Raw genomic sequence first — 23,189 nt, 5'->3', positions numbered from 1 at the left:
ACTTGAGCCCAGGAGTTGGAGGTTGCTGTGAGCTGTGATGTCACAGTACTCTACCCAGGGAGATAGCTTGAGGCTCTGTCTCAAAAAAAAAAAAAAAAAAAGGAAAAAAGAACTCAGCTAGCTAGGCCAGGTGCGGTGGCTCACACCTGTAATCCTAGCACTCTGGGAGGCCAAGGTGGCTAAATTGCCTGAGGTCACAAGGTTCAGACCCAGCGAGACCTCATCTGTACAAATAGCCAGGCATGTGGCAGGCACCTGAAGGCCCACCTACTTGGGAGGCTGAGGCAAGAGAATCGTTTCAGCCCCAGAGTTTGAGATTGCTGTAACCTGTTGCACTCTACCAAGGGCAACAAAGTAAGACTCTGTCACTAAAAACAAACAACAACAAAAAAACCCCTAGAACTCAGCTAGCTGATATTAAAGAGAGAAGATAATCTCTAAATAAGTTGAACTATTTATTCCATTATCAGAAATGAGGGAGAGTGGAGCAAACCATCCTCCTTCACTATGAACTTACATTTAGAGAAAATTCTAATTCTCTGTTAAAATACAGACAGGTATCAAACAAAGACACCTAAATTACATTGCAGCTATTACTTTACTTTTGTTCATATATGTCCATAAAGCCTCACTATTCGTTTTGCAGCTAAATATTAACAAAATAAATAATAAATATATTATCAATCACTCATAATACAGTGACAAAAGAACCAACCATTGGCCAAAAAACTCATATATAAACATCTAAAGTCATTTTTAAAAGTATCATGGAGAACAAGTCTAAAAGAAAAACAAAGATCGCTAGGCGCCCATAGCTCAGTGGATAGGGCACCAGCCACATGCACCTAGGCTGGTGGGTTCGAGCCCAGCACGGGCCTACTACCAAAAAATAGCCAGGCATTATGGCAGGCTCCTATAGTCCCAGTTACTTGGGAGGCTGAAGCAAGTGAATCACTTAAGCCCAACAGCTTGAGGTTGCTGTGAGCTATGATGCTACAGCACTCTACCAAGGGTGACATAGTGAGAATCTATCTAAAAAAAAAAAAAAAAAACAAAAGGCAGCGCCTGAGGCTCAGTGAGTAGGGCGCCGTCCCAAGGTTGGCAGGTTCGAACCCAGTCCCGGCCAAACTGCAACAAAAAAATAGCCAGGCATTGTGACAGGGGCCTGTAGTCCCCGCTATTCGGGAGGCTGAGGCAAGAGAATCGCCTAAGCCTAAGAGCTGGAGGTTGCTGTGAGCTGTGACATCACAGCACTCTATCGAGGGCAACAAAGTGAGACTCTGTCTCTAAAAAAACAAACAAAGAGAATATTTTGAAACAGAAGAATAGTCTAAGAATATTACACTTCCTTATGCCATTATTTGGATTACTACCTTAATCAAAAAGGTCAAGGAAAAAGATCATGAATATGAATCCTTTGAAAACAAGCATTTCATGTCATTTTAAAATCTAAGAAAGGAGCTCGGCTTGGCGCCTATAGCTCAAACGGCTAAGGTGCCAGCCACATACACCGGAGCTGGCGGGTTCGAATCCAGCCTGGGCCCAATAAACAACGACAACTACAACCAAAAAATATCCGGGCATTGTGGTGGGCACCTGTAGTCCCAGATACTTGGGAGGCTGAGGCAAGAGAATCGCTTAAGCCCAAGAGTTTGAGGTTGCTATGAGCTGTAACGCCACGACACTCTACCCAGGGCGACGACTTGAGGCTCTGTCTCAAAAAAAAAATAAATAAATAAAATAAATAAAATAAAATCTAAGAAAGTAATCTGACATCATTTCAATACATTTGATTCAAACATTCATAAACTTTTTCTTGAACTGTGCTAATGGCAATGTAACAAAAACAGAGGTGCTGCCCACTCAAGCACAATCAACTTTCTTTGAAGAGAAGAAGAAAATATATTGGAGATATTCCTTTCCTCTTTCAATAAAAATTTAACTAGGAAGGATTTTATAACCCCATAAACAGGAAAAAATAAGATACTTGTGAACTACCTCAAACCCACAAGTGGGAAGTAAGTCCCAACTTACACTGTTTATACCACACATGTCCTCTGATTCTCATTGGCAAGTTTATCAACTGTTACTTCAAACCAATTTTACAAATTAAAATTAAACACAATTCAAATTCAGCACGCAAGCTAGCAAGGCAAGTCAGATAAAGATGAGACCTTTCATTTTCAGATTAATGGACATTAGTGTAAAAATAGCATAAAAAACCTTCAAACAAGTCAGAAATCTAGAAATAGGAATCAAATACATTAAAAGTATAGCCTATTTTATCAAGTATAGCCCCTATGTAAACACCATGTACGACAGAAGTAACATTTAATTCGGAACATTAATTGACCCACAAAAAAATCTCTTACTAATAAACACATGCATTTTCTTTTTTTCTTTTGAGCCTCACTTTGTCACCTTCGGTAGAGTGCTGTAGTGTAGTAGCTCACAGCAACCTCAAACTCTTAAGCTCAAGCAATTCTCTTGCCTCAGCTTCCTAAGTAGCTGGAACTTCCTAAGGAGCCCACCACAACATCTGGCTCTTTTTTTGAGATGGGGTCATGCTCTGCTCAGGCAATCCACACGCCTCAGACTCTCAAATTGCTTAGGATTATAGGTGTGAACCACAGTGCCCAGCCAACACATGCATTTTCAAAGAGAACAAAACTTGATTCTTAAGGGACAAAAAAAAAATCATAGATTGCAATGGTTCACAGCCCTCCAATGGAACACAGAACATAATGTAATACAAAGTAATATGTGACATGAAAATCTCAGAGGGTGCTAAGATGATTAAGAACAAATGGTCCAGGTGGCACCTATAGCTCAAGTGGCTAAAGCGCCAGCCACATACACCAGAGCTGGCAGGTTCGAGCAAAAATGACACCCTGTCTACTAAAAACAGAAAAATCTGCCATACTTCATGGCCTGTAGTCCCAGGTACATGGGAAGCTAAGGCAAGAAAGAGGATGGCTTGAGCCCTGAAAGCTGAAGTTGTAGCAAGCTACAATGACACCACTGCATTCTATTCAGGATAATAGAGCAAGACTCTGTCTCAAAAAAACAAAATAGGGGGTCCTTGGGGAAAGGAGAGTAATAATGATTTAAAAAAAAAAAAAAAGGTTGACGAACACTGATTTAGCTTGCAGATAAAAAAACAGGTATGTAAACCAGATTATCTTACCCTTGTTAACTAAGACCACTCCCTCAAAGCTATTCTTTCAAACAGAGAACAACCAAAAAAAATTATAAGTGGAATAATAATCATTATTAAGAGTCAATGAGCAACCAAACTAAAAATGATTATAAAAATCCAACAGAATGAATACATGAATTTAAGAACTGGTACCCCTCAATGACCCACATACCTTCTTCGTGGAATTCATAGTTCTGTAAAACAAATTTACTATTTTTTTTTTTTTTTTTTTTTTTTGTAGAGACAAGAGTCTCACTTTACGGCCCATGGTAGAGTGCCGTGGCATCACACAGCTCACAGCAACCTCCAACTCCTGGGCTTAAGCGATTCTCTTGCCTCAGCCTCCCAAGTAGCTGGGACTACAGGTGCCCGCCACAACACCCGGCTATTTTTTTTTGTTGTTGCAGTTTGGCCGGGGCTGGGTTTGAACCCACCACCCTCGGCATATGGGGCCGGAGCCCTACTCACTGAGTCACAGGGGCCGCCTTTTTTTTTTTTTTTTTTGTAGAGACAGGGTCTCACTTTATGGCCCTCGGTAGAGTGCCGTGGCCTCACACAGCTCACAGCAACCTCCAACTCCTGGGCTTAAGCGATTCTCCTGCCTCAGCCTCCCTAGTAGCTGGGACTACAGGCGCCCGCCACAACGCCCGTGGTTGCAGCTTGCCCGGGGCTGGGTCTGAACCTGTCACTCTCGGCATATGGGGCCTGCGCCCCACTGACTGAGCCACAGGTGCCGCCCTATTTTTTTTTTTTTTTTTTTAAGACAAAGAGTTTCATTCTGTTGCCCTCAGAGGAGTAGAGCTCACAGCATCCTCAAACTCTTGGGCTCAAGCAATTCTCTTGCCTCACCCTCCCAAGTAGCTGGGACTACAGGCAGCCCGCTCCCAATACCCAGCTAAAAACAAATTAACTTTCTTATAGATGTTTAATATAGTCTTTCTCCAGTATAAGATCATTTAAAAACCTACTGAAGAATTGTCTTAACTACTGACCTATGCCAAGTACTACCCTGTCTTTGCACTCGTCTCTCCAAAAGAATCAATCAGTGCTTAGTGATGTATGTATAAGGCTCACGAAATTCTCAACAAATATTATAATTGCTATTTCCTTTGGCAATAAAATAAACATTCTATATATGATTTCAGAAAAATGACGTTGAATGCATGAAAACTTAAATAAGGAGTTATAAAAGATGTTGAAAATGGGCCGGGCATGGTGGATCACACCTGTAATTCCAGCACTTGGGAGGCTGAGGCAGGTGGACTGCTTGAGCTCAAGACCAGTCTGAGCAAGAGCAAGATTCCATCTCTAAATAGCCCAACACTGGGGCAGGCGCCTATAGTCCCAGCTACTTGGGAAGCTGACGCAAGAGAATTGATCACTTGCACCCAAGAGTTTGAGAATGCTGTGAGCTATGACACCACAGCACTCTACCAAGGGCAACAAAGTGAAAAACCTTCTCAAAAAAAAATGTTGAAAATAAATGTCTTCATTAAATGGGATTAAATTTTTCTAGCATGTATCTTTATTTTGAGACAGAGTGTTACTTTGTCACCTTGGATAGAATGATGTGGCATAATCATAGCTCAGAGCAATCTCAAACTCCTGGGATCAAGAGATTCTCTTACCTCAGCCTCCCTAGTAGCTGGGACTAGAGGTACATACAACAATGCCCAGCTAGTTTTTCTATTTTTAACAGAGGCAGGGTCTCAAATTCCTAAGCTCAAGCAATCCACCCACCTTAGCCTCACAATGTGCTAGGATTACAAGCATAAGTCACCACACCTAGCTCTAGCATATGTCTGAAGAGTAGATTAGGGTTTATTTTTTTAATTGTTCAATCTTTCCTGTATATTGCAAATTTTTACAGTGAACATGCATTAAAAAATTGTTTTTCGCTAGGCATGGTGGCTCCCATCTATAATCCTAGCACTTTCAGAGGCCACAGCAGGTTGACTGTTTCAGCTCAGGAGTTTAAGAGCAGCCTGAACAAGAGTCAGATCCCATCTCTATAAATAGCCAGGCGTTGTGGTAGGTACCTGTAGTCCCAGCTACTTGGGAGGCTGAGGCAAGATCACTTCACCCCAAAAGTTTGAGGTTGCTGTGAACTATGATGCCACTGCACTCTACCCAGGGCGACTGAGTGACACTCTGTCTCAAAAGGAATTTTGAAATTGCCACAAAACTATTAGATAATCCCTTAAATCAAGGTTTCAACTTTGAATAACAATCATCAAATCTGGCTCAGTTCCTGTAGCTCAGGGGCTAGGGTGCTAGCCACATACACCAGAGCTGGTGGGTTCAAACCCAGCCCAGGACTGCCAAACAACAATGACAACTATAACCAAAAAAAACCCAAGTAGATTCAGCACCTGTGGCTCAAGTGGCTAAGGTGCCAGCCACATACACCTAAGCTGGCAGATTCTAAACCAGCCCGGGTCCGCCAAACAATGAGGGCTGCAACCAAAAAATAGCCTGGCATTGTAGCAGGTACCTGTAGTCCCAGCTACTTGGGAGTTGGAGCCCAGGAGTTGGAGGTTGCTGTGAGCTGTGATGCCACAACACTCTACTGAGGGTGATAAAGTGAGATTCTGTCTCTACCAAAAAAAAAAAAAAAAAACCATCAAATCTCTCCCCCACACCACTTCCATGGTTGAAACCTGGTCTAATAGAATGTGATGCCTCAATCAAATGTGTTTCAGTTATATTTCTCATCTAATGGTAAAGAAAGAAAATGAAAGGCAATTTACATGGCTACTGTATCTTAAGTCATGTCTATGACTTTAATTCTTTCCATCTGGTACCTCACATCAAGCCATGGCTTACCTGAGAATTTTAAGTATTTTCAATCATATGAATCAGGAGAATAATGTGTGGTATAACCAGTGTAAATTTAAGAGAGCCAAACCTGCTTTTTATATGTACCAAAATTGGAAGTGTTTGTATTGGTTCCTAAAGTCAGGGTTGGTTTGTTACCAAAGAGACCGCCACTGGTTGTACCAAATGAAGGTGCACTGGTTGTACTGCTTCCAAATGTAGTAAGCTTGTTATTGCCAAACAGGGTCTAAAAAGAACAGAATATAGGAAAAGTTTAAATCACATACACACCACACAGTAAATAAGGATTACCTCAGTTGTAATACACTGGATGTGGGATGAAAGAAATATATAACAACTTTTATAAATAAGGTAGAAGGCGGCCGGAAGCAGAGGCTCATGCCTGTAATCCTAAGCACTCTGGGAGACCAAGATGGTTGGAATGCCTGAATTCATGGGTTCAAGAACAGCCTGAGCGAGAGCAAGACCCCATCTCTAAAAAAAATAGCTGGGCATTATGGCAGGCGCCTGCAGTCCCAGCTACTTGGGAGGCTTAAGCCCAAGAGTGTGAGGTTGCTGTGAGCTACGAGGCTACAGCACTCTACTGAGGGTGACAAACTGAGACTCCAAAAAAAAAAAGGGAGAAAGAACATGAATAAAGGCTATCCAAAAAATAAAATAGTCTGAACAAGACTGACTTTATAAAACAGAATGTGCCAGGTGCGGTGGTTCATAATTATAATCCTAGCACTCTAAGAGCATGAGGTGGATGGACTGCCTGCACTCAGGAGCTTGAGACCAGCCTGAGCAAGAGCGAGATACCCTCTTTTAAAAGAAAATAGCTGGTGTTGTGGCAGGCACCTATAGTCCTGGCTACTTGGGATGCTGAGAGAAGAGAATCCCCTGAGCCCAAGAATTTGAGGTTGCTGTGAGTTATAACACTACGGCACTCTACCGAGAGTGACAAAAGTGAAATTCTATCTCAAAACAAAACAAAACAGAATGCTCCTATCCTGAAACGTTAACTAACCCCTTAGCAAGCACAGAATTTTAGTGAGAGAAAGAAAAAACTAACCAGGCTATTAAAGACCTTTTATTTGTTAAAAGAAACATATCATATATTTACTTTGCAAGTAGAAATAGTTCCAATAAAAAATTTGAGGTGGCAGGTTTGAGCCCAGCCCCAACCCAAACAAGAACAAACAAACAAACAAAAAAAAAGAACATGATACAATATGGATGAACTTTGAAAATATGCTAAGTGAAAAATACCAGTCAAAAAGACCACATATTAAGATTTTATTTATATGAAATGTCTAGAATAATGAAATCTGTACAGATAGAAAGTAAACCTATGGCAACCGGGAAAGAAATGAGCAACTGTAAATGAGTATAGGGTTTCTTTTTGGCATGATGAAACCATATGATCTGAAACTGAATATGGTGATAGCTGCTTATTTCCTTAATATACTGAAATCCAATCAATTGTACATTTTAACAATGTGAATTGTATAGAATGGATTATACATCAATAAATCTGTTATTTAAAAGTATAAGAATTTTTATTGATTTATGGTTTTTATGTATAAGCATTTTCTCAAGCATTATGAATGTTTCTCAATTTTCCCCCTTACTGTCAAAGACAAAAGACTTAAATCTCCACGAAAACAGGACCATGGTTTAACTACCCACAATAGAAAATACCAAACTTTCTATAATATTGTGAGAACCCCATTAATTTCAGCAACTAGATCATCACCAAAATGTTTAATTTCCAACTGTCATGCTCATTTATCATCCAAAACAAAGGCTAGGAGTTAAAAATGACCTAATCTAAATAAAGTGAAAGCATAACACTAAGGCAAAGAAATGTTTAACAAGAGAATTAACTATTGATTATAAACCTACTAAAATGTACTAGAAATTGGGCAGCGCCTGTGGCTCAGTGAGTAGGGCGCCGGCCCCATATGCCGAGGGTGGCGGGTTCAAGCCCAGCCCCGGCCAAACTGCAACCAAAAATAGCTGGGCGTTGTGGTGGGCGCCTGTAGTCCCAGCTGCTTGGGAGGCTGAGGCAAGAGAATCGCGTAAGCCCAAGAGTTAGAGGTTGCTGTGAGCTGTGTCACGCCACGGCACTCTACCGAGGGCGGTACAGTGAAACTCTGTCTCTACAAAAAAAAAAAAAAAGGAACAAAAATAAAAAAAAAAAAAAAAAAATGTACTAGAAATTTTATTTTGCATTGTTTTCAGTACGAAACCATACAATGCTCCCAAAATACAGTCAAATCTTTCTCAGAAATTTCTGTAACACATTTATAGATATCTTCAAATTAAATTCAAATATAGAAACCTACCGAACCAACAGCACCAAATCCAGTATTGGTCTGCCCAAACAGACCTGTTCCTGTTCCAAATGCTGTCCCAGTGCTGGTGTTTGTAGCTGTCCCAAAAAGACCTCCAGGCTGTGAAGCTTGGGTTACTCCAAATAAACCCTATAAAAGTTAATACAGAGTAAAAGATATCCTAAAATGGTTAGTTTTCTTCAAGAGTCTCAGATCAATAAAAATAGTTACCAAATTTTTAAAGCTTATGTGACGGATGATGATGTATACATTACATAGATGATGTACACATTACACAGACTTTTACCTTACAACAATCCTGGAAAGCAAGGAGTATCCTAGTATCCTCACTTGCCAATAGAATAAAAACCTCAAAACATTTAAAAACTTCCCCAAGTCTGGGAGGCCCAGGTGAGGGGACTGCTTGAGCTCAGGAACTTAAGACCAGCCTGACGTAGAGTGAGATCTCATCTCTAAAAAAATAGTCATGCATTGTGGCAGGCGCCTGTGCTTCCAGCTCCTTCGGAGGCTGAGGCAAAAGGATGGCTTGAGCACAGGAGTTGGAGGTTGTTGTGAGCTATGACACCATAGCACTCTACCCAGGATGACAAAGTCAGACTGTCAATAAAAAAAAAACTGCCATACCTCCTGACGGGCAAGACCAAAATTAAAACCTTTATCTAAGCCTTTGTTATTGCCAGGATGATGAGATCCACAGTCATATGCACCTAATACAGCATGACATTAAGTCCTGTGCTCTAACAGATACCGGCACTGCAACAATGAAAGTAAAATAGTATGACTAGGTGCTTGATTTTCAGGGTTAGGTCATGAGAACTAATCAATAAGCCAGATGAGGTGGCTGAATCCCCTGAGCTCACAGGTTCAACAACAGCATGAGGAAGAGTGAGACCTCATCACTAAAAAATAGCCAGGCATTATGGTGATCACCTGTAGGGTGAGCTACTTGAGAGGCTGAGGCAAGATAATCGCTTAAGGCCAAGAGTTTCAAGTCGCTAGGAGCTGTGACACCAAGCACTCTACAAAACGAGAAAAAGTGAAATTCTGTCTCAAATAAAGAAAGAAAGAAAGAAAGAACAGGCTTGGCGCCTGTAGCAGTGGTTATAGCACCAGCCACCTACACGGAGGGTGGCAGGTTTAGCCCAGGCCAGCTAAATAACCGCAACAACAACAACAAAAAAATAGTTGGGCATTGTGGCGGGGACGTGTAGTCCCAGCTACTTGGGAGGCTGAGGCAAGACAATTGCTTTAGCCCAAGAGTTTGAGGTTGCTGTGAGCTGTGATGCCACAGCTCTCTACCCAATGTAGCATAGTAAGACTATGTCTCAAAAAACAAACAAAAAAGATAATACAGGTGGCTGAGAAGAGTGGATTGCTTGAGCTCAAGAGTTCGAGACCAACCTCAGCAAAAGTGAGACCCTGTCTCTACTAAAAATAGAAAAACTGAGGCAAGAGGATCGTTTGAACCTGAGTTGGAGGCTGCTGTTAGCTATGATGCCACAGCACTCTACCCAAGGCAACAATTTGAGACTCTGAGGGCAGTGCTTGTGGCTCAAAGGAGTTGGGCGCTGGCCCCATATACCACTGGGTGGCGGGTTCAAACCTGGCCCAGACCAAAAAAAAAACATTATAGCAATTTGAGACTCTACTTAAAAAAAAAAAAGTGAGACCCCTATCTTTACTAAAAATAGACAAACTGAGGCAAGAGGACTGCTTGAGCCCAAGAAGTAGAACTTGCTGTGACTCCAAGGCACTCTACCCAGGGGGCCTTGGGACTCTGTCTTTTTTTTTTTTTTTTTTTTGAGAGACAGAGTCTTGCTTTGTTGCCCTCCATGGAGTGCCATGGCGTCACAGCTCACAGAAACCTCCAGCTCTTAGGCTTAGGTGATTCTCTTGCCTCAGCCTCCCGAGTAGCTGGGACTACAGGCACCCGCCACAACGCCTGGCTATTTTTTTGTTGCAGTTTGGCCGGGACCGGGTTCAAACCTGCCACCCTCAGTATATGGGGCCTGCGCCCTACTCACTTAGCCACAGGTGCCGCCCCTACCCCACCTTTTTTTTTTTTTTTTTTTGAGACAGAATCTCACTATGTTGCCCTCAATAGAGTGCCATGGCATCATAGCTAACAGCAACCTCAAACTCTTGGGCTTAAACGATTCTCTTGCCTCAGCCTCCCAAGTAGTTGGGACTATAGGTGCCTGTCCCAATACCCCACCATTTTTTGTTGCAGTTGTCGTTTAGCTGGCTCAGGCAGGGTTCAAACCTGCCAGCCTTGATGTATGTGGCTAACGCCATAACCACTGTGCTACGGGCACCAAGCCCTGTACTGTACTTTAAACAATTTTTTTTCCTTGCAGTTTTGGCCAGGGCCAGGCTCAAACCCAAAACCCCTGGTATATGGGGCTGGCGCCCTACTCCTTGAGCCACAGGCGCCACTGTTTTAAATAATCTGACTGAGGCATAATTCACATATTATAAAATCCACTCATTTATAGTAGACTATTCAGCAAACTATTCAGCAATTTTTTTGTACACTGAGTTGGACAACCATCCGTACTACCTAAATTTAGAACATTTTATCACCCCACAAAGAAATATTGGACCCGTGAGCAATCACTCCTTATTTTTAGGTAAACACTAGTCTACTGTTTGTTTTTATAGAGTTGTGTATTCTGTACATTTTAAATGGTCTTTAATGGGTGGCTTCCTTCACTCAGCATGTTTTCAAGGTTCATCCATGATGCACCACATATTAGTACTTTATTTTATGGCTGCTTAATATTCCACTGTATAGATATAACACCACTGTTTATCCATTCACTGCTTAATAGACATTCGGTTGTTTCCACTTTCTGGGACACTGTAAATAGTGCTATTAAGATCACTGTCATATAAGTTTGTGTTTTCATTTCTTTTGGGTAAATAAGAATATGTACACTTGCTGGATCATAACACTGTGCTTAACACTTTAACCACTAAACTGTTTCCAAACACGGCTCCAACATTTTACAATCCCACTGGTATGAGAGTTCCAACTTCCTCATATCCTTGTCAATACATACCTGGCTTTCTCATTATATTCTTCCAAGTATGTATGAAGTGGTATTTTATTATAATTGTGATTTCTATTTCCCTGATAACTAAATAATGTTGAGTGTCCTTTTACATCATTTGTATATCTCCTTTGGAGAAACATCTATTCAAATCCTTGGCATCTGGGCGGCGCCTGTGGCTCAAAGGGGTAGGGCGCTGGCCCCATGTGCCAGAGGTGGCAGGTTCACATCCAGCCCCCGGCCAAAAACTGAAAAAAAAAAAAAAAAAAAAAAAAAAAAAAATCCTTGGCATCTTTCTATGGATTGCCTTCTTTAATTGAACTGTATGAGTTCTTTTTTTTTTTTTTTTTTTTTTTTGAGACCAAGCGTCTAACGCCTTGGGTAGATTGCCATGGTGTCGTCATAGCTCTGTACCTCACAATAACCTGAAATTTTCAGGCTCAAGCTATCCTCTTCTTCGTTTTTCTTTTTTATTGAGACAGAGTCTCAAGCTGTCAGCCTGGGTAGAGTACTGTGGTATCACAGCTCACAGCAACCTCAAACTCTTGGGCTTAAGGATTCTCTTGCCTCAGCCTCCCAAGCTCAGCTATTTTTTGTTGTTGTTGCAGTTATCATTGTTGTTTTAGCAGGCCCAGGCCAGGTTTGAACTCGCCAGTCCTGATGTACGTGGCCGGTGCTCTACCCACTGAGCAACGGACGCGGCCAAGCTATCCTCATCTATCAGCCTTCTGAATACTTGGGACTACAGGCATGTGCCACCTTGTCCAGCTAGTTTTTCTATTTTGAATAGAGACAAAGTCTCATTCTTACTCAGGCTGGCCTCAAATTCCTGAGTTCAAGTAATCCACCTCTCTCAGCCTCCCAGGGTGCTAGGATTACATATGTGAGCCACTATATCCAGCCAAGAGTTCTTTACATACTCTGGACAGAAGTCCTATACACACAGCATATGGATGATTAGCTATTGTTCTCTATTAGTAGGTTTTCTTTTCACTTTATTGATGGTATCCCTTGGAGATACAAGAAGTTTTTTGTTTGTTTTTTTTTTTGTTTGTTTGTTTTTGGTTTTGGTTTTTGGCTGGGGCTAGGTTTGAACCCGCCACCTCCGGCATATGGGACCGGCGCCCTACCCCTTGAGCCACAGGCGCCGCCCAGAGATACAAGAAGTTTTTAAGAGATGGGAGGTCAGGCCAAGCACAGTGGCTGACACCTGTTACCCTAGCTCTCTGGGAGGCTGAGGCAGGTGGATTGCTTGATCAAGAGCAAGACCCTATCTCTACTAAAAATAAAAACCTGGCCAGGCATTGTGGTGGGCATATGTAGTCCTAGCTACTCAGGAAGGTGAAGCAAGGAAAATTGGAGGTTGCGTAAGCAATGAGGCTATGGCACGCTATCCAGGGTGACATACTAAGACTCTGTCTCAAAAAACAAACAAACAAACAAAAAGGCAGGTCGGGGTGGCTCACGCCTATAAATCCTAACATTCTGAGAGGCCCAGGTGGGTGGATAAGTTTGAACTCACGGGTTTAAGACCAGGCTAAGCAACAAGCTAGACCTTGTCTCTACTAAAAATAGAAAAACTGAGGCAAGAGGATTGCTTGAGCACAAAAGTGGGAGATTGCTGTGAACTATGATAGCACGGCACTCTACCCAGAGCTACAACTTGAGACTCTAATCTCAAAAAAAAAGAGATGGGGATTTACTATGTTGCCTAGGCTACAGTGCAGTGGCCATTAATGAGCACAATCACAGTGCACTGCAGGCTTAACCTCCTGGCTTTATTTTTTTTTTTTTTTGTAGAGACAGAGTTTCACTTTATGGCCCTAGGTAGAGTGCCATGGCATCACATAGCTCACGCAACCGCCAACTCCAGGGCTTAGGCGATTCTCCTGCCTCAGCCTCCCGAGTAGCTGGGACTACAGGCACCCGTCACAACGCCCGGCTATTTTTTTGTTGCAGTTTGGCCGGGGCTGGGTTTGAACCCACCACCCTCAGCATATGGGGCCGGTGCCCTGCTCACTGAGCCACAGGCGCCGCCCAACCTCCTGGCTTTAAACAATCCTCCTGCCTCAGTCTCCCAGGTTGTAAGTTTGGGAGGCCTGGCTATAAGTTTTTATTTTGATGAAGCCTAATTTACCTTTTTCGTTCACTACTTTCACTTTTAATGTCATTTTTAAAATACCACCGCCTAATTTGTTTTCTTCTAAGAGTTTTATAATTGTGGTTATTATTGCAATTAGGTATCTGATCGATTCTGAGTCAACATTTGCCATCAACTCAACTGCATAAAGCAAGGGTCCAAGCTCATTCCTTTGTATATAAATAATCAGTTGTTCTAGCACCATATGTTGAAAAGACTATTCCTTCCCAATTGAATTGTTTTGGTAACCTTGCTGAAAATCACTTAACATTTCTTTTTATTTAATGTTTGTTTTTTTTTAAAGAGACACGGTCTCACCTTTGCTCAGGCTATTGAGCTTAAATAATCTATTCTCCTTGGTCTTCCAGATGGCTAGGATTATAGGTGTAAGCCACTGTGCCTGGTCCCAATAATTTTTCTTTTCTTTTTTTTTTTTTTAAAAAAACAGGGTCTCACTCTATAGCCCACACCAGAGTGCAGGAGTGTAATCATAGTCCACAGCAACCTAAATCCCTGGCTTAAGCAATTCTCTTACATCAACTTCCTGACTAGCTAGGGATATCAGCATGCACCACTATACTTAGTGCAATTTTACTATTTTTTGTACATCTGGGGTCTTACTATAGTGCCCAGGCCAGTCTTAAACTCCTGACCTTAAGCACTCCTCTGCCTTGGCCTCCTAAAGTGCTCAAATTATAGCCATGAATGGCTACCCTCAACTCTTATGAACTACAGCAGACATAGAACTTGCCAGTTTCACATAATTAGAAGGAACATTACCTAATTCTACAAAGAAGACCTGGAGTTAAGGCGGTGCCCATAGCAGTGGTTACAGTGCCAGCCTCATGCACCGAGGGTGGCGGGTTTGAACCCATCTTGGGCCAGCTAAACGACGATAACTGCAACAAAAAAGAATAGCTGTGCCTATAGCCCCAGCTACCTGGGAGGCTGAGGCAAGACTCGCTTAAGCCCAAGAGTTTCAGGTTGCTGTGAGCTGTGATGCCACGGTACTCTACCAAAGGCAACATAGTGAGACAAAAAAACAACAACAACAAAACATGGAGTTAAATATATGACTATGTCCTTACCATGGTGTTGGTACTTGGCTGTCCTAGGGTGTTTGTATTACCAAAGGAAAAGCCAGTGTTCTGGGTAGTTGTGGCCTGGCCAAATGGTTTGCTGAAGAGGCTGGTAGTCTGCTGATTCTGTTGGCCAAAGAGACCACCTGGATTGGTTCCAAATCCAGTTGTACCTTTCAAAAGTAGAAAAAAGCAAAGAAAACTAAATGAGAAAAAAATTTAAACACAAAAAATGAAAACCACACATTATCAAGTTATTTCTCTAGTGTTATGTTATCTACATATCTAAATCAATAACTATTTCATTTTCCTAACTCCAGATTGGTTGAAATTTTGTTTCTAGGCTCGGTGCCTGTGGCTCAAGCGGCTAAGGCGCCAGCCACATACACCTGAGCTGGCGGGTTCAAATCCAGCCCGGGGCCGCCAAACAATGATGGCTGCAACCAAAAAACAGCGGGGCATTGTGGCGGGCGCCTGTGGTCCCAGCTATTTGGGAGGCGGAGAATCGCTTGAGCCCAGGAGTTAGAGGTTGCTGTGAGCTGTGATGTCACAGTACTCTACCCAGGGTGACAGCTTGAGGCTCTGTCTCAAAAACAAAACAAATTTGTTTCTACAACATCACCATTATCCAAAGAAAACTGGTTGGGAGGCTCGACACATGTAGCTCAGCGACTAGGGCACCAGCCACATACACCAGAGCTGGCGGGTTTGAATCCAGCCCGGGCCTGCCAAACAACAACAACTACAACCAAAAAATAGCCGGGCATTGTGGCTGGTGCTTGGTCCCACCTTCTTGGGAGGCTGAGACAAGTGAATCCCGTAAGCCCAAGAGCTGGAGGTTGCTGTGAGCTGTGATGTAACAGCACTCTACTGAGGACAACAAAGTAAAACTCTGTCTCCAAAAAAAAAAAAAAGAAAATGTGTTTCTAGGCAGGCCTGGTTGCATACACCTAGAATCTTAGCACTGTGGGAGGTGGAGACAGGTGGATTGCCTGAGCTCAGGAGTTTGAGACCAGCCTGAGCAAGAGTAAGACCCCATTTCTACTAAAATACTAGCCGGGTGTTGTGGCAGGCAGCTGTACTCCCAGCTCATAGGGAAAAGGCTGAGACAAAAGGATCACTTGAGCCCAGGAGTTTGAGATTGCTATGAGCTGTGATGACACAGCACTCTACGGATGGTGAAAAAATAAGTGTTTCTGGGCGGCCTGTGGTTCAAAGGAGTAGGGCGCCGGCCCCATGTGCCTGAGATGGTGGGTTCAAACCCAGCCCCGGCCAAAAATTGCAAAAAAAAAAAAAAAAAAACACCATTTCTTGGCTCACACCTGTGGCTCAAGCGGCTAAGGCACCAGCCACATACATCTGAGCCGGTGGGTTCAAATCCAGCCCAGGCCCGCCAAACAGTGATGACTGTAACCAAAAAATAGGTGGGCATTGTGGCGGGCGCCTGTAGTCCCAGCTACTTGGAGCCGGAGGCAGCAGACTCGCTTGAGCCCAATAGTTGGAGGTTGTTGAGAGCTGTGATGCTATGGCACACCACCCAGAGCAATAGCTTGAGGTTCTGTCTCAAAATAAAAAGGGGGGGGAGTTTCTGTACTTGCATGTCTATGTATGTACATACTCTAGAAGGCTATGAAAAAACTAACTTTTGCTTACCTCTAGAAGGCAATTTAGCGGGTGTGGGAGGAATATAAGTATACAAATAACTTTTTATTTTGTTTACTTTCTTTTTTAACTTTCTAATTTATACGCACATGACCTTTATAGAAGTATTTTGGGCTTGGCACCTACAGCTCAGCAGCTACAGCACCAGTCACATACACCTGGGCTGGTGGGTTTGAACCCAGCCCAGATGTGCCAAACAACAATGATAGCTACAAAGGACAAAACAACCGGGCATCACGGCAGGCTCCTATAGTCCCAGCTACTTGGGAGGCTGAGGCAAGATAATCACTTAAGCCCAGGAGTTTGAGGTTGCTTTGAGCTGTGATGCCACAGCACTCTACCAAGGGCAACATAAGACTCTGTTTCAGGGAAAAAAAGAAAAAAAAAAAAAATATATATATATATATACACACACACACTATTATATATATATATATACACACACTATTATATATATATATATAATATATATATACACACTTTTTTTCTTTGGATGAAGTTAGTCATCCTGAACTCCTCTTTAACAACCTGTATCAGTCAGTCAGCAAATCCCACTAGCTGTATAATCAAACTAGATCTAGAATTTGACGTTTTTTCCTCCCTATCCTTGTCCAAGCCACCATCACGTCTCACATGGACCAACAGCTTTGTTTCCTGCCTTGTCTCTTTACGATTTATTCTTAATTCAGCAGCCTTCAAAATTTTATATTCTGAACTACATGACTTCTCTTTCAAAACAACTCTTAGAGGTTCTGAAATTAAATAAAAATTCAAGTCTTGATACTGGCCCACAAAGTCCTATAAAATCCTCTAGTACATTCCAATGCCCAATCCTCTTTGGTGAAAAAGAGTTTTCAGACTCATACTTTTCAGTAACTGGAATGCTCTTCCCCTAGACATCTGTACAACTTACTCCTTTCATCTTCTTTGGATAGGTCACTACTTAAAATACCACCTTTTCAAGTGAACCCCTCTTTTATCACCTTCATTTTACACTGTATTTCTTCCCATCCCCACATACATACCAGGTACTCTCAATTCATCCAGTATTCCTGGAATTATTTTTTTCAACAGCACTTATCATGTTTTACAATCGTGTTTTAATTTTAGTTATCTGACTCTCCTTAACTTGACCCAATATGATATCAAGTGCTTACTAGTTCCAAAAGCAGTTTTGTTCTGACCATATGCAAAGCCTGAATTAGTGGTAGAGGAGCTGAAGAGTCCTGTTGCACTGGAAGTGGCTGGAGAAGACCCAAACAAGCCAGCTGTGGTACCTGATCCCACCTGGTTCTGAGGGCCTTTCCGGTTAGCCTGATAATCCTCTAAACGAAGCTCCTAAATGGAGGAAAACAAATTTTCAAAAGTAATAAGCAGACAAAAGTAATTACTTAAGGGATTAAATACTGGAATTTACTATTCAAGTTCATATTGGTACAACAAAAGAGAAAACAACAGAAAGGCATTAACTTAGTATCATTAAAGAAAAACATTTCCAATTGATATTAAAATCTATACCACAACTATCATAAAACTGCAAGCTAAACAGCTAACCATATCTTAACTTTATTTATTTATTTATTTTTTGAGACAGAGTTTCCATGTTATCCTCAGTAGAGTGCAATGGCATCATAGCTCACAGCAACCTCAAACTCCTGGGCTTAAGTAATTCTCTTGCCTCAGCCTCCCAGTAGCTGGGACTATATGCGCCCGCCACAACATCCAGCTATTTTTTTTGTTGCTGTTTGCCCTGGCCGAGTTCGAACCTACCAGCCTCACTGTATGTGGCTGGTGCCGCAACCACTGTGCTACGGGCACTGAGCCCATGTCTTAATTTTAATTTTCCCTTTTCTTTTTTTTGTTTTGGCTGGCCCCAGTGGCTCACACCTGTAATTCTAGCACTTTGGTAGGCTGAGGCCAGTGGATCACCTAAGCTCAGGAGTTCAAGACCACCCTGAGGAAGATTGAGACCCCATCTCTACTAAAAAACTAGCTGAACCTTGTGGCAGGAGCCTATAGTCTCAGCTACTTGGGAGGCGAAGACAAGAGAATTTCTAGAACCGACCAGTTTGAGGTTGCTGTGAGCTATGATCATGCCATAGCACTCTACCCAGGCGGACAAAGTGAGACTCTCAAAAAAAAAAAAATAATAATAATAATGATTTTCTTTTACAAATAATAGTAAAATGCTATATAGTAATCTCCTCTGCACCCATCTAAGTGTAAAAATTTATTAATTAAAAAAGAAAAGAATAGCTGGGCGTTGTGGCGGGCGCCTGTAGTCCCAGCTACTCGGAAGGCTGAGGCAAGAGAATCGCTTAAGCCCAGGAGTTGGAGGTTGCTGTGAGCTGTGTGAGGCCACAGCACTCTACCGAGGGCCATAAAGTGAGACTCTGTCTCTACAAAAATAAAAAAAAGAAGAAAGAAAAGAGGGGGCAGCGCCTGTGGCTCAAGGAGTAGGGCGCCTGCCCCATATACTAGAGGTGATGAGTTCAAACCCGGCCCCAGCCAAAAACTGCAAATAAATAAATAAAATAAAATAAAAAAAGAAAAAAGAAAAGAGCAGCTCAGTGCTGGTAGCACAGTGGTTACAGCGCCAGCCACATGAAGGAAGGCTGGCGAGTTCGAACCCAGCCCAGGTCAGCTAAACAACACAACTGAAACAAAAAAATAGCCACGGGTGGCACCTGCGGCTCAGTAGGCAGGGCGCTGACCCTATATACCGTGGGTGGTGGGATCAAATCCAGCCCCGGCCAACCTGCAACAAAAAAATGGCCGGGCGTTGTGGTAGGCTGCTGTAGTCCCAGCTACTCAGGAGGCTGAGGCAAAGAATCGCCTAAGCCCAAGAGCTGGAAGTTGCTGTGAGCTGTGACGCTATGGCACTCTACCGAGGGCAATAAAGTGAGACTCTGCCTCTACAAAAAAACAAAAACAAACAAAAAAAAAATAGCCAGGCGTTGTGGCAGGTGCCTATAATCCCGGCTACTTGGGAGGCTGAGGCAAGAAAATCGCTTATACCCAAGAGTTTGAGGTTGCTGTGAGCTGTGATGCCATAGTACTCTACCAAGGGTGACACAGTGAAATGTCTAAAAAAAAATAAAAAATTGAAATTAAATAAAAGAGGAAAGCATCCAAGGGGTTCAGAAACCTCAGAGAAAAACTAGGTGCAGTGGCTGACACCTGTAATCCCAGCAATCTGGAAGGCTGAGGCAGGTGGTTTGCTTGAGCTCAGCAGTTCAAAACCAGCCTGAGCAAGAGCAAGAAACCCATCTCTACTAAAAACAGAAAAAAACAAAAACCAATGCAAGAGTATTGCTTGGGGAGGTTGCTGTGAGCTATCATGACAGCAAGGCATTCTACTCAGGGTGACAGCTTGAGACTCTGTTCCATTAAAAAAAAAACTTAGGGAAAAAAGGAATAACATATAACAGTATTGTCTCAAGTCAGGGTGTTTCTGCATATTCCAGTAATGGAAGCAGTCTGTGTTGTAGGATGAAGCAACCACTACAATCACGGACAGTGAAAATGTGCAACAATCTACAGGGGTCCTCAAACTGCGGCCCGCGGGCCACATGAGGCAGTGTGATTGTATTTGTTCCCGTTTTGTTTTCTTACTTCAAAATAAGATATGTGCAGTGTGCATAGGAATTTGTTCATAGTTTTTTTATTTAAACTATAGTCCGGCCCTCCAATGGTCTGAGGGACAATGAACTGGCCCCCTGTTTAAAAAGTTTGAGGACGCCTGTATTAAAGAGTACTGAGGCCAGGCGTGGTGGCTCACGCCTGTAATCCTAACACTCTGGGAGGCGGAGGTGGGTGGATTGCCTGAGCTCACAGGTTTAAGACCAGCCTGAGCCAGAGCAAGACCTCATCTCTAAAAATAGCTGGGCACTGTGGCAAGCACCTGTAGTCCCAGCTACTTAGCAGGCTGAGACAAGAGAATTGCTTGAGTCCAAGAGTTTGAGGTTGCTCTGAGCTGTGAAGCCACAGCATTCTACCAAGGAGGACCAAGTAAGACTATCTCCAAAAAATAAAAAAGTGCTGAGCATGAATAAATGAATAAACCATAACTTCAGGCAATGTTGAAAAGATAAACATTAAAAGCTGTACTCCTTTGACTTTTTGTAAGTTTATTCTAAACACATTCATGTGCACACATACACACACACACACACACACCCCACCCCAGTATAAGCAAAATTCAATGACAACAGACATTAGAGGAACTAAACCTCTACACACATCTGAATATGATCCCTGTCTAAAAAAGACTGTTATCCGAAAATACATAATTTTTAGTAACAATTTGGTTAATGTTAATTTTGACATACACCGAAGGTGAACCACTTGATTCTATAACCAAAGACATTTTTTAAAGCTGCTTTCCAAAAGAATCAAAAGGTTAGGCTGATATTTTGTATATTTTACTGACCTCTAGTGACTTGCTTTCATATTCTTTCATAGCAGTAATACATTGATGTTTGGTACTGATGTTAGTGCTCACTCCAGCTTTGACCATAGTATCTGTACCAGTTGGAGGCTACAAAGGAAGATAAAGGCAAATTTGTTAAATCCAAGCTTTATATCCCTACTTTCACAACCATAATTGCTCAACCACTGAACTCTAACTAAAACTAGTCTCCAATGAGATGGTTTCAGGGGTGCATAATTAAATATACTGTATTTAGCCGGGCGTTGTGGCAGGCGCCTATAGTCCCAGCTACTCGGGAGGCTGAGGCAAGAGAATTGTTTAAGCCCAGGAGTTGGAGGTTGCTGTGAGCTGTGTGAGGCCACAGCACTCTACCGAGGGCCATAAAGTGAGACTCTGTCTCTACACAAAATAAATAAATAAATAAATATACTGTATTTCTGGGGGGAAGGGCACGATATATGGCAGAAAGAGGGGGTGAATCTCACCTAATGTGCACATTGTGAGGATGTATAACACACACCCTGGATGAGGGATTCTTCTACAAATGGAACTTTACCCTGGAAGTGAGAACAATGTAACCTAAATATTATACCCTCATATTAATGTGATAAAGTTATAAAAAAATACTGTATTTTTTTTTTTTTTTGAGACCGAGTCTCACTATGTCACCCTCAGTAGAGTGCAATGGCATCACAGCCACCTCAAACTCTTGGGCTTAAGCGATTCTCTTGCCTCAGCCTCCCAAGTAGCTGGGACTACAGGCGCCCACCACAACACCCAGCTATTTTTTTATTTGTCATTTCTGGTTAGCAGTCCTGAGGGGTGGTTTGAACCCGCCAGCCCCAGTGTATGTAGCCAGCACCCTAACCACTGAGCTATGGACACTAAGCCATATACTGTATTTCTGATCTGTCTTTACATTGAGATTATCGGAATAAACCAAATTTTTTTTTTTTTTTTTTTTTTTGACAGAGTCTCACTTTGTTGTCCTTGGTAGAATGCCGTGGAGTCACAGCACACAGTAACCTTGAACTCTTGGGCTCAAGTGATCCTCTTGCCTCAGCCTCCCGAACAGCTGGGACTACAGCTACTCACCACAATGCCTGGCTATTTTTAGAGAGGGGGTCTCAGTCTTGCTAAGGCTGGTTTCAAACCCATGAGCTCAGGCTACCTACAGCCTCAACCTCCCAGAGTGCTGGATTACAGGCATCGGCCACCGTGCTGGGCCATAATAAACCAATCTTAACAAAGTAATCACAAACCCGATGGTTAGGGCGGAGCCTGTGGCTCAGTCGGTAGGGCCTGCCCCATATACCGAAGGTGACGGGTTCAAACCCGGCCCCGGCCAAAACTGCAACCAAAAAATAGCCGGGCGTTGTGGCGGGCGCCTGTAGTCCCAGCTACTCGGGAGGCTGAGGCAAGAGAATCACTTAAGCCCAGGAGTTGGAGGTTGCTGTGAGCTGTGTGAGGCCATGGCACTCTACGGAGGGCCATAAAGTAAGACTCTGTCTCTACAAAAACAAACAAACAAACACGATGATTAATCCCATAACTCAACCATCCAATCATATGCTAAAATATATGTAATAATTATACGCATAAGGAAAGCTTTACATAGTTTACCCAACCTGCACATTTACATCTCTGTATCTAAGTCCTACTTCCAATTTGCCCTGAAGTATCTACTTTATAACTGGTGGTGCATTTAATACAGAAGCCTGATTTTTACCCTGTAGGCTTATGAAGAAAAAGAAACAATAAATAACTAAAAATTCTTATTTGTATTGTCAGTTTTCCAAATGATGTACTTTCTAAGGAGCACCACACAGTACTTTGCACTATCATTTATATGTAACTTTAAATTCAGGATTCCAGACCAGGTATAGTGGATCATGCCTGTAATTGTCGTACTTTGGGAAACTGAGGCAGGTCAAGAATTCAAGACCAGCCCAAGCAAGAACAAGACCTCATCTCTACCAAAAACAGAAAAACTAGCTGGGCATTGTGGTGGCGACCTGTAGTCCCAGCTACTTGAGAGGCTCAGGCAAGAGGATCACCTGAACACAAGAGTTTGAGTTTGCTGTGAGCTATGACACCATATCTCTCGACCCAGGGCAACAAAATGAGACTTTGTCTCCAAAAAACAAATGTGAAAAATTTAAATTAAAAAAAATAAAATATTGGCTCGGTGCCAGTGGCTTAAGAGGCTAAGACACCTGCCACATACACCTGAGCTGGCGAATTCGAATCCAGCCTGGGCCCGCCAAACAACAATGATGGCTGCAACCAAAAAAATAGGTGGGCTTGTGGCGGGCGCCTGTAGTCCCAGCTACTTGGAAGGCAAAGGAAGGAAAATTGCTTGAGCCCAGGAGTTGGAGGTTGCTGTGAGCTGTGTACTCTACCCAGGGCAACAGCTTGAGGCTCTGTCTCAAAAAAAAAAAAAAAAA

The 23,189-nt window shown here is 42.5% G+C and overlaps 1 protein-coding gene across 3 annotated transcripts in view; it reads right to left on the bottom strand.

The window, feature by feature from the left end:
• Positions 1-23,189, bottom strand: part of NUP98 (nucleoporin 98 and 96 precursor) — a 140,291-nt gene that overhangs the window by 91,237 nt on the left and 25,865 nt on the right. The window contains exons 6-10 of one of the 3 annotated variants that reach the window (XM_053560822.1): positions 20,743-20,850; positions 17,468-17,648; positions 14,658-14,821; positions 8,368-8,505; positions 6,125-6,263 (exon numbers count right to left, since the gene is read on the bottom strand). In XM_053560822.1, the coding sequence (XP_053416797.1) occupies positions 6,125-6,263; positions 8,368-8,505; positions 14,658-14,821; positions 17,468-17,648; positions 20,743-20,850 (730 nt within the window). The remainder of the gene's footprint in view (positions 1-6,124; positions 6,264-8,367; positions 8,506-14,657; positions 14,822-17,467; positions 17,649-20,742; positions 20,851-23,189) is intronic. The other 2 variants (XM_053560823.1, XM_053560824.1) reach the window with 2 other exon arrangements.

The sequence above is a fragment of the Nycticebus coucang genome, chromosome 14 (genome assembly GCF_027406575.1).
Source record: "Nycticebus coucang isolate mNycCou1 chromosome 14, mNycCou1.pri, whole genome shotgun sequence".
NCBI classification, from domain to species: domain Eukaryota; kingdom Metazoa; phylum Chordata; class Mammalia; order Primates; family Lorisidae; genus Nycticebus; species Nycticebus coucang.
This window is presented reverse-complemented; position numbering and strand designations above follow the sequence as displayed.